Source organism: Paralichthys olivaceus, chromosome 11 (assembly GCF_024713975.1).
Source record: "Paralichthys olivaceus isolate ysfri-2021 chromosome 11, ASM2471397v2, whole genome shotgun sequence".
NCBI lineage: Eukaryota > Metazoa > Chordata > Actinopteri > Pleuronectiformes > Paralichthyidae > Paralichthys > Paralichthys olivaceus.
This window is the reverse complement of record NC_091103.1, coordinates 10353893-10365587: the sequence shown is the minus strand read 5'-3', so window position 1 is coordinate 10365587 and position 11695 is coordinate 10353893. Positions and strand designations below refer to the sequence as shown.

Genomic DNA, 11695 nt, shown 5'->3' with positions numbered 1-11695 from the left:
GTAACACACAAATCCACTCACACACTTGCTCAGCTATGCTTATTAGGACTTTGCATTGACTTCCCTTCATTGTCGAAAGCCAAACCAAAACCTTATTCCTAACCTTAACCTAACCACCACTCACATCTAACCAACAACCCTGACCACAAACCTCAGAAATGACGTTTAGCCAAAGTCAGTCAGTTTACACACACACACACACACACACACACACACCATGGCGACAGCAAGAATTAACGAGAACATCAGTATTCTACTGCCACTCATAAAAGTGTTCATGCATTGTAAAAATACTGATGTGAACCTGGACCCGAACAAGAATAAAACACACACCGCCAGAGCTTTATAGTGTCGTTCACATGCCTTTGAGGGGGCATCCTGTGGGTCACACACACACACACACACACACACACACACACACACACACACACACACACACATAGCAACAAAAAACTTTTGTTAAAACTGAAACAAAATGACACTGAGGTTCTCCATCAAACATAGATGTCATCAGTCCTCTACCTCCCTGCTGCTTCAGTGACCATGACAAATCCCAGCATGCAACTTTAATGGCCTGGAATAACTCGAATTAGCTGATTACTGCGGTCGTCAACGGCGACCAGATCTCAGGAAATTAGGTCTCAGCTATTTCAATAATAAAGCTTTAAGAAATTAACGCTATTACAATTGGATTAGAGCAGTGCATGCAGGAGCCAGTGCAGAGCTCAAAATAGCCCACCACAAATCCACCACAGAAAATCCACCATTATACAGGGAGAAGAATGAAGTCGCTGGAATTGGGGGAGAAAAAAAAATTGGTGGATCTTGGCACAGAAGAGAAAAAAGAATGGAGGAGCAACCGAGCGAAAATAAACCACTTCTCTTACAACAATGGAAATCTGGAAAGAGACTCACATTTGAAATATCTTTCTCTAATATTGAATCCCATTCAATCACAATACAAAAAAAGAAATGCTTTTTTTTTTTCAACACACTTCATGACTCTTGTTCACTAGTTTTGTATTTCACACGTCTTAATAAATAACATTCGGCTGAAGGAACTCTGTCATGGCCACTGCATCAAAAAGAGAGTGAATGGAAACAGAGAAAGAAATGACACATATATTCAAATACAAAGCTGTGACGGTTGTGAAAGGTCTTACTTACTGACTGCCTCACATTCTATGGCACACGGTTAAAAACTCAAGTATGCAAATCAAAGCAAGTTTAAGATTGTACTGATCTCTATCAGTGTCTATTTGTCTCTTTATTCCATTCAGAAAGTCTGAGAAGGTCGCTCAAACTTTCTAAGATGGAGTTCTGTCACTTCTCATGCTCTCTCTCCCTAAAAGAAATGTCATCTTCTGTTTATGGTCTTCATCCGCTTTCCAGTGGAAACTGTCTATAACAAAAGCTGACAAATATCAAAATGGCAGCTGTGTGTAACACCATGTAATCTACTGAATGTTTATCTACACTGTATCACAGGAAAATAAAAGCAGTGATTCAAGGTGGATTTGCTTTTGGTATAAATACTCACATTTTCTGAGGGAAAAAAAATTAACCACTGAATATATATGATGGACGACATGTCAGCTCCCCAAAAGTGAAGCCAAAACATCTCCATTGCCACCTGATGGCTGGCTGCAGTAAAGGTCATAAACCCCTCCCTCCTCAATGTTAGTGGATGGGACATGGACCAAACCAAAAAGTACCCATCAAAAGCATTGAGTGTGTGTATCAGTGTGTGACTACTGTCCTGTAGTCTTTGCATAATCCTGCTGACAAACAATTAACCATCCAACAATTCAGTGGTTTGGACCAATGGACAGGGGTGAAAACATAACCTGCTTGGCAAAGGTAAAAACATTGGATGGTTGGATCCTCAGCTGCCCATGTGTTCTTTTACAAAGTGGATTATCTATTGTTAGCAGACAGTAAATGTGAAACTATTTCTGTAACTAAAGTCCAGGGACAGACTGCACAGCTGGTGTGTTACTGCCTGTGTTTATGATGCACAGTGTGAAGCAGACCAGAGCAGGACAGAGAGAACAGACGTTATAGTCCCCGAGCGCTTCCCCAGATCTTTATTTCTTCATAGGATCTGAACGTTTCCCACTTAGGTTGAACATTAAGTATGCTCATCGTGGCAGGATATTAGTGCTGAGGAGAAGACACCACTGTGTGTTTTAACAAGCAGAAATTACAATTAAATTAAGGCAACGAACAAAAACGTGTGGATAAGTCTGGAAACTGAATGCCAGTTCATTTTATTGTCACTTTGTTAGACATTCATTAACATATTTAAAACATTTAAGGACATGAAAATAATCACGCTTTCCTTATACTGTTTTTAGACCTATTGAACAGAGAGGGACATATGTAAAGGAATGAAGAAATGGGGATCTGATAAAAGAGCAACATAAAAAGAGTAAAAATCCCTGGTCATTACTGTCAACCTGATTTACTTTGAACCTCAAACTACCTGATCTCCCCACAAAGCCACAAAATTATAAATTATACAGCTCAAAATAAGACAACGTCTTTACAAATTACACAGCCTCGTGTCATCTCTTTGCCTCTCGGTGTGTGTGTGTCTTCTCCAGGCTGCTATGCCACAGTCTTGAAGGCCTGCAGTATCATGTTGGTTTGGTGGATGAGCCGGTTGGCGCTGACAAACACGCTTATCACTCTGGAAACAACCGTGACAGAGACACAAGGTGTGTCAATCACACAGCAAAGAAACCATGGCAACGGTATCAGTATTGATCCAGGAAACATTTCTGATCTGGCTGGAAAAGAGAATGTCGGGCTTCACAGAATACACGCCGGCGTGAATTTAACGGGAAATGGGTCAAGGGAATTATTCAGCAGCGGCGGATTTGATGGAAGCGGTCTGTGATCAAACGACAACCATTTACATGGTGGTGACAGAGTGTGTATGTGTGTATGTGGTTGAATGAGTGAGTGAAAAGACAGAAAAAGAAAGGGAAAAACGACAAACTCCTAAAACAGAAGAAACTAGAAACAGCGTCATACTTTCCATCCTTGAAGTAGGTTTTGAGAGTGTCGCTGAAGCTCTTGGAGTATTTCACAAACTCTTTCTTCTGCTGTTCTAGTGCCTTAACAATAAATACAGACATACTTTCAGCTCCACATATTTCACAGAAACAGTTTGTGTGTTTGGATTTTTCTTTCCTCTTCATGTATTTACGTACCCGTCGGTTCTGATGATGGTATTTCCTGAAGACGGTGTTAACGGTGTCTAGCAGCTCCTTTATGGCGCTGGCTATATCTCTGTGGATGACACACGGACAAATAAAGTGCACACCGTAAAAAAAGAAACAGTATCTCAAAGTGTGTCTGTTTTCATCAGGCAGTGATAACCCTGAAACTGCACTTCTTTGATCCTGCTCGTTCTTCTATTCTCACAAACTGACTCCCACCCCCCCATCGTACTCACTTGAAATCTGCCGTACCATAACTTTAATTTTTTAGCATTACCTTTGAATTGATTTTATTTCTAAGCTGTCCGCTGGGTAAGGAGCTCGAGCAGCAACTCGCTAGGAGTACAGAATTCGATCAAAATAATGACAAAGTGAGCCGAGGAAATGAAAGACCTCTCGCTTTCTCTCCGTAGTGTGTGTGTGTGTGTGTGTGTATGTGTATGTGTGTGCCTGTGTGTGTGTGTGTGTGTGTGTGTGTGTGTGCCAATAGTGCAGCTCATAGAGGTAAAAAAAAAAAGGGAATGTAAGAATCTTAGAGGTTAGTCATTACCATCTCAGAACATAAAGAATTGGTATCTATAAATGCATATGTTGCATCTTTTGTAAATTATATTTAAGACTTTTATATCCTTTTAAGACCATAATGAATTAATTTTAAGATCTATGTCATAACTGAATATCAGAGTCCCAGAGGTGCTTACATTTGCCCATAGTTAATGTGGTGAAGTAGCCTAGTAGGGACTAAACCTTGAAAGAGTAGGGTGGTGTACTTTTCATTTTTCCATGTTTTAATATCTCTATAATTGAAAAATGAACTACAACCCACTGAGACATTAAAAACCACGTACACTGCAATACCAACCAACATAAAGATATTTAAGACCTAGTTTATAATATTTGAACATATTCAAGACTTTTTTAAGGTCTTAAATTCAGATTCATGAATTTCAGACTTTTTAAGATCTCATGAAAACCATCCATCATCTCACCCTGATAGGGTGTACCTCTCCCTATCCCTTCTAGCTCTTTCTGACAGATCCTGAGGTGCTCCAGATGAAATACACAATCCCTCCAGCAGGTTTCGGGTCACGCTGGGTGTGCTGAAAACTTGCAAGTGGACCTTTGAGTTGGGAATATATTGTAATACAAACTGTTCCCAAGGTTGCACATGAAACTTCATGCTCAAGACTTCTTTAGATTTTTTTATTATTATATAAACATTTTTTAGAAGAATTTAAGCAGGGAGGAGAGAGAGAGAGTAAGGTAGGCTTGCAGCAAAGGGCTGGGTCAGAATCGAACCTGAGAGCGCTGCAGGAGGACTCAAACCTCCGTACACAGAGAAAAATCTAATCAGGTCAGAATTCCTGAGTATGGGGGGGTGCCCAATTGCTCAAGACTACAGACCCGATTTGATTTTACTTTCTTGTTGCAAATTAAATATATATGTATTGAAAAAAAAATATTTTTTAAAGTATTACTTGGTAACACAACTGACCAGTTAAATAAAATATTAATTCAAATTAAAAAACACACTATTCTGCTCAGTGAAGGTGCTGATGTAATGCAAAGCCTTATGTGTGTGTGTGTGTGTGTGTGTGTGTGTGTGTGTGTGTGTGTGTGTCTGTGTGTGTGTGTGTGTGACTGTGAAGTGAATTTCCACCTTATATAACACACATTCAAATCAATTCAACCACTAGACTGTTTGTACCGTCTGTGTTTATTCACCCCAAAAAACCTATCTACAGACGTTTGCCGAAGCAACAGAAGTATGTGTTGATTGCAGGTGTGTGTTGAGTGCGGCTGAGTGTGTGATGACTCAGACTGACCTCAACCAGAGTCTCAACTTTTCACATTCTTCCCATTAGGCGTCATAAAACAGTTTTGCTTCTAGCTGCAGCCACTCATGTCCTTTTTCTCGATATCCAATAACACCGCGCCCAAAGATCACCCTTTGTTTGTTGTTGTTTCTATGTTAGGAGGGTCCTCATCATCACAGAGACACACAGTATCAAAGCAATTCACTTTGGAAGAAAATATATTTGAATAATGTAATTATTGCCAAATGTCCTCAAATCATTTTCTGAGAATCGATACAATGAATTCAAGAGGTCTGACTGAAAACTGTTATGTAGACATAAACCAGCCGTGTATTGTCCACTCACTCAAACACACACTGAACTTACTTGATGGTCTGCAGGAAGGCGACTCTGTCATTGATCTCATCTGGTATGGTGCTGAGAATGTGTTTCAGAGCTCCGGCCCTCTCGTTCAGCTCCTGGAACTCTGGCTCTCTCCTGTCAATCATGAACTCTGAAAACACAGAGTGGAAGAGAAGAAAAAATACTGATCTCAGCGACGCGAACGTCAGCAGACATGGAAATAGAGACACCAAGAGGAAGCAATTAATAACACGTGTGAAAGACGCATCTACGTTTCTAATGAATAAAACCAACACATAGGTGTGTGTGTGTGTTAGAATGTGTGTGCACTGTAAAGTGTTTTGTTTGTGAAGTTATGGTAGAAGTTGGGATACGCCATCAAGAAGGTACATTTAAAATGCATCCAAAATGTGTGTGTGTGTGTGTGTGTGAATTCATTACTACCATCAATCACTGTACACAGCACAAGGAATTCAATTACAGACAGAGACGGAGGAATATTTGAGAGCAGGGATAGGAGATGATTTGTGGGGAAACAGCTACCCCCAGTGGATAACTGAGCTCATGCAATATGATCACCCATGTTGAAGTCTCCTTGAGCAAGGCAGTCAGTGTTGTGTCTGAAGACAAAACGCCTATTTCTACACAGTATGTATCTGTGTGCAGCTCATAACACCTGCATTGCTTATCTGGTAAGGTTTCTGGTATGACTACTGTATTTCCTTGTACTAAAAGTACCCTACGTACTAAATGCCAGGACTCTACGATATGACGCCATGCATCTTCCAGTCCTACAATGATAATAAAAAAACCTGTGTAAACCAATGCAAATATTTATGTTTATGCGACATATTCAAAAGTTTTCAGTGTCTATTTTCCTGTTATTGAGAAAATGGGCAGGCCTGACCCTCTAGAAGAGATGTGCTTCTCACGCAGATAGTGTGGCTGTTCTAATCTGACAATATGGCCGCCAAATGCAAAGCGACAAAATGACATAAAACGCACTGAAAGACGGTCACTATGATAATCGTGATCTGACATTTTCACACCATTTCGTCTCTAAAGGGGACCCATCATGTCTCCCCCTCCTTCCCTCTCTGCACACAGCATCCATCAAGCACCCAGCGACCTACCTTCCACATCGTCTGCAGCCATGCGCAGTAGAGACTCGCTGTAGTTGATTTTTAATTTCTTCTTCTCCAGAACTTTGATGACAATGTCCTGGGTCAGACCTGGGTTCTCTTTCTCCGCCTTAAAACACACAAACAAACAGTTGAAAGTCATCTCTCTCATCCTCGAATTGAAACTAATCTACAAATCACCTGAGAGCTGACTTGTCCGATGATTTAAAAAGTAAAAGGGAAAGATGGTAATCAAACGAACCTTTATAAAAGCTGCTCTCAAGGTCTGTGCTGCTGATAAGTTGACTTGCTCCAACTGAAAGTAATAATACACACAGAAACACATATAAGCCAGCAGCACAAACCATAACACACACAAACACACAAAGCTTAGCTTTTATCACTGCTTCTGTTCTGTCCAGAAATGTAATTCTGCTGAAAAGTACACATAAGCCTGGCAACCTGCAGTATCAAAGAAGGACATGGTGTTACTGTATTGTTCTGTGTACTGAGCTGAGTCTGATCTGTATTTCTACATCTAATAGAAAAAAAGAGGTAGTGTGTTCAGTTGCTATGAGCTGATATTCTGGTATTAATGATGAAGCTTCCCAAAAAGAAAAGTTTGTTGGATTTGTAGTTTAAATTTTAAGTTTTATTTGAGAGTGGAAAGACAACAAATAAGGAACAAAGACCGGCGGGTGCGTTTTACCCATTGATTTGCTACATAAAGACTATAGACGTCAGTTTTCAATTGTTTTCAGTACAAACTGCGGTGTAATTTATTTGATAAATGAAGCCCATTGTTCTGTTTTCCAGTACGTGCCACCATACACAGCATCCTCGCCTGGTTTTCCTTGTTTGTGATTGAACCCCCTGACACCGCTGCATTGTTTACAGCACTGAGTACTTTATAGTTTGCTGTGTTTGAGTGTTCATCATTTGTATTTGCGGATTTTTTTCAGAATTCCACTTTAAGACAAACATGATATCAGTAAATATACAAGATGTACATCTTGAATACAAACATAAACAAATGATGTATACATATATGTATATGATCATAAGGGCCTTAACTGAGATGACACAATGTTATGACTTGGAAGTTTTTAATACTAGAATAAATGTCTGTATGTGTTTTAATACCTGTTATTGTATTTCTATACTTCTCTTCTGTATTTTATTTGTTATTTTTTGTTTCATACAGATATAGACCAACGAGTCTGATATAACGTTATACGATAAACTACAATTATTAGGACGGTCAATGTGTCTCCGCTTCTGCCAACTATCCAAAAATTAAGCCAAAATATCCCAGACACGAATGCTACCATCTTGCTGCTTGCTCCTCAGAACTGACACTGAGGAGGTGGGATTTATGGCCTATACTGCAGCCAGCCACCAGGGGGTGTTTGAGATGCTTTGGCTTTACTTCAGGAGAGCTGTCATTTCCCACCTTTACACATTATACAGTGTATGATAAAAACACAATAAACCCAGTCCATGTGCATAACTCATCAAGACTATAGCTGCTTTCAGACATGCACTGAAGTCCAGATATGCACTGAAGTCCAGACATGCACTGAAGTCCAGATATGCACTGAAGTCCAGACATGCACTGAAGTCCAGACATGCACGCTTTCCTACAATTTTCAAGATTGAAGAAGACGCAGATGTAAATGTCAGCTTAGAAAGACAAGGAGATCTGAGAGCTTCTGGTGATAAGGGCCAAGGCAAGTGTCTATCACGGATGTATTATGATGGAAATAAAAAACACTTGATTTCCGCAATGGAATTTAACCATCATGTCCTGCCTCCTGCATGCTCTACCCAGAAGCCACCTCTCACCTACATGTTCTGGACATTTTCCTGTTGTTGTGTATGCGTGTGCACAGACATTCAGTGTTTTTCACATGTGAAAGACAAACAGCTGTGTCATTAAACAGTTACACAGTAAGAGCAGCCTGGTCTCTTCATATTATGATTATCGTTTGTTTGCAATGTTGGCATTTCTTCTTTGTTAATTATATTGTCTATTATTATTTCTTTTCAGGCACAACAGAAACAAATCCTACACACTACAAACCTCAGCCAGCTTTTTCATTAAACACACCCTTCCTTCTGCTCGACCTGAATATGAATAAGTCTCATCTATATTTCTTTCTCATGCAACAAACCTTGGCCTTGTTTATTCATCTTTTGATTATTTATTAATTTTAACTTCAAACAGAGAGTCTGCATTCTTCACCTGGTTAAAGACGGGATACATCACAGAGTACAGAGTCATGGAGACTACTGAGGTGGCGTCGGCTTCATTCTTCATGTCGTCTGTGGTCATTCTTGACCATTCGATGGCCCTTTGTGTGTGTGTGCTTGTCCACAGATGCCAGTCTCACTGTATTCAATCACTCACGACGACTGACGCAGCAGGAGAGGACGAGGGCCTGAAGGAGAGGAGGGCAGGACAGGGGAACAGATAGGGAGAGATGGATGGTGGGGGAGGATGGCGATGACACAGACAGGGATTAAAAAAGGGTAATAAATTGCTTCATAAATTTTGGGATATTTAGTGTTGTTAATAAAAGAGGGAACGGAAAGTTAGTCAAAGATGGAATAAGTTCATAAAATACAATTTCGTAATGGCTCCCACACTGCACTGGCTCTTTGCCTTCATTACGTGTCATAAACTCCATGTGAGCAAATTCCCAGAAGCCCTTTAATTTACAGATGTATAATCATATAACAGCGACATTGCAGAGTGTATGCTTTATTCTTCCACTGGATTGCAATGGTGACAAACCTGGCATGAGTCATACCTGACAAGGAACACCCTCTCCAATATTACTGGCGCAATAAAAATGTCACTGTGATAAATATAGAAACTTGGCTCACACGTCGATGAATTTTCGACATGAGGATGCAGTGAATCCTGGTGGTTAAAATGAGGAAAAATACGCCCTCTGTCACTGGCCTGTGTTGCGTCTCTTTCACTCACACACACACCCGCCTGACACCTCCAGGACCTGTTCTGTCCCTGCCACTGTTTACTGTGGGACAACTTTACAAGATCTTAAATGACGTCATGATTTGTTCCGCTCAGCAAACGTCAGATCACTTAGATGAGGGCAGGGAGAGTCGCTGACATACCAAGTCTCTGTTCAGGAGTGTGTCTCTTTTCAAGATGCCAATGAGTCATCACCTGCTGATCTGACGACAATGTGATGCTTGCCTTCAAATTCCGACTATCAGAGGACTCTCTGGTTTTCTACAGGCCTTAGTTTGCCCTTTGATAACCTCTATTACACAAACATTAGGGTTATAATGGGTCCAGTGTTTCCTAGTCCCAATAGATGGATTTAAAGAGAAGGATTGCTCAGTGTTTTTAACAGCTTTAACTGGGAGGTAACAAACAGACATTATGGTCAATCTTCAGCAGATTAATGAGCAAAGATCTCTTTAACACAGGCCAAGGTTTTAGATGTAGCAAACTTAAGAATGTAAAATAGAGGGGAAGCTAATCACTGAACTGCCTTCCTTCCTTTCGTGTGATCTCCTCTGATACCAGCATAAGCTTTACCTGTTCTTCTTGTGGTTCACTATATATCCTTGTTTTACATGTGGATAATGATCAACCAAGCATATGGACACTTCCTCTTGACATACACCAGTTTAACAAATAACTGGAGTGACGACACTATCATTATAAAGTGCTCCTGCTACAGGGTGTATGCTGGCCCATGTAAATGTCAAATAGATATTAATAAATGACAAAAGTTGCAGCTACACTTATGTTGTGTCCAGATCTCTGAAAGGATTCCGGACAACAGTGTGAGTGATGTGTTCCTGGACAGAGGAGCCACATCAGCAAACGACAGTATGTCAACAAACAGTGTTCGCCACCATCCAGCTGTGGTTCAAACATCTGGACACAGGACATGGACATTAGAGGACACTTAAGAGACCGAGCGATACTATGTGACCTCCAGATGAAGCTTTCCTTTGACAGACTCCGAGACAACTGACAGTGAGAGGTTGCTCCTTCTCTTCAGCAGACGATGCTAAACTGCAATAACCGTGACAAGTTTATAACTCACGGGGTCCCAGCTCGACACTTACCCGGGCCGACACAGCTGTCAGCGGGGAGGAGAGGAGGCAGAGTCCCGCTGTCACGGAGCTGGATGGACGAACAGGTAGCGTGCTAACATGGGATTAGCAGTTTACAGCAGGTGTTTCGCTGCGTCCTGAGCTAACCGGAGCTAAGTGGCTACAACCACAACAGACCCAGCGTCTCCGCCCCTGACACGGACTCAGGACTCGGCTGCTGTTGTGGTTAGTGCGTCATTCAGGAAGTTTTCTGTCCCGTAAACCAGCAGCGGAGAGCCCGGGTGTGGGTCGGGCCGGGGCCGGGAGCGGAGAGGCTGGTTGTAGTTCTTTCCGTGAGGCTCCTGAATGATTTGCAATAGTAATGGCCTCCAGATTAGACTTCAAATCCCAAACAGGTGCAGGACATGTTTTCTTAACCCTGGCGACACTGCGACGGAGCGAGGAAGAACATTTGAACTCTTTGAGTAAACACTGAAATGGAATCTGATCATGTGTATATATAGGTAGTTATTTACTAATGGCAACAATTGTACTAAACTTTACACATAATCAACCAGTTTCTAAACAAAACCATTCAACTGTGAAAGGTTTAAATAATCGTCACACTCATTTATGTTGACTTTAATTCATTTTAATAGTTTTTAAAAGATAAAAATAAATGTGTACAAAATAATCACAAAATAGATCAGTTGCCACAGAAGTAGCACAAGAACTTAAAAAGTAAAAATATGAAGTGACATAAATTAAAATAGATTAGATGTATATTTCAGTGTAACTGACCATTAGCTAGAAATAAATTATACTAACACATGTCAAAGGCTCATGTCAGTTTTCCTGCTGGAGGTCAGTGTAATTGTGTATTACAACAACAACAACATAAACAATAGCAAGAAGAAGAAGAAGAAGAAGAAGACTTTCCTGTTTGCCTCTGCCTTAAATAAAATCAAAGTTATTAATTTACTACCCTGCATGTTAGTTTGATTCTTTTATTTCTTCTCTTACCTATTTGTTCATTAGTCTCTATGTAACTCTTTTAGTTTCTTCTTTAAATACTTTTTCTATTCTCTTGTGCTACTCTAACAAACCG

The 11695-nt window shown here is 40.5% G+C and overlaps 1 protein-coding gene across 1 annotated transcript; it reads right to left on the bottom strand.

Moving 5' to 3' along the window:
* Positions 1-2235: 2235 nt before the first annotated feature.
* Positions 2236-10997, bottom strand: pdcd10a (programmed cell death 10a). Its single transcript, XM_020094864.2, has 8 exons — positions 10621-10997; positions 8753-8948; positions 6770-6823; positions 6520-6637; positions 5411-5537; positions 3219-3297; positions 3040-3122; positions 2236-2692 (listed from the first exon to the last, which is right to left on the bottom strand). Exons 2-8 carry the CDS (start codon positions 8840-8842, stop codon positions 2611-2613), a joined length of 633 nt encoding a protein of 210 aa, XP_019950423.1. The 5' UTR covers positions 8843-8948; positions 10621-10997; the 3' UTR covers positions 2236-2610.
* Between the last annotated feature and the right edge of the window lie 698 nt (positions 10998-11695).

What these genes read in the sequence shown, in the direction of transcription:
- pdcd10a (XM_020094864.2), bottom strand. Translation starts at nt 8,842, where the DNA reads ATGACCACAGACGACATGAAGAATGAAGCCGACGCCACCTCAGTAGTC. An exon ending in TGAGAGCAGCTTTTATAAAG is followed by an intron (nt 6,638 to 6,769) that starts GTTCGTTTGATT and finishes GTGTGTTTTAAG; the next exon opens with GCGGAGAAAGAGAACCCAGG. An exon ending in GGCTGCAGACGATGTGGAAG is followed by an intron (nt 5,538 to 6,519) that starts GTAGGTCGCTGG and finishes CTGTGTTTTCAG; the next exon opens with AGTTCATGATTGACAGGAGA.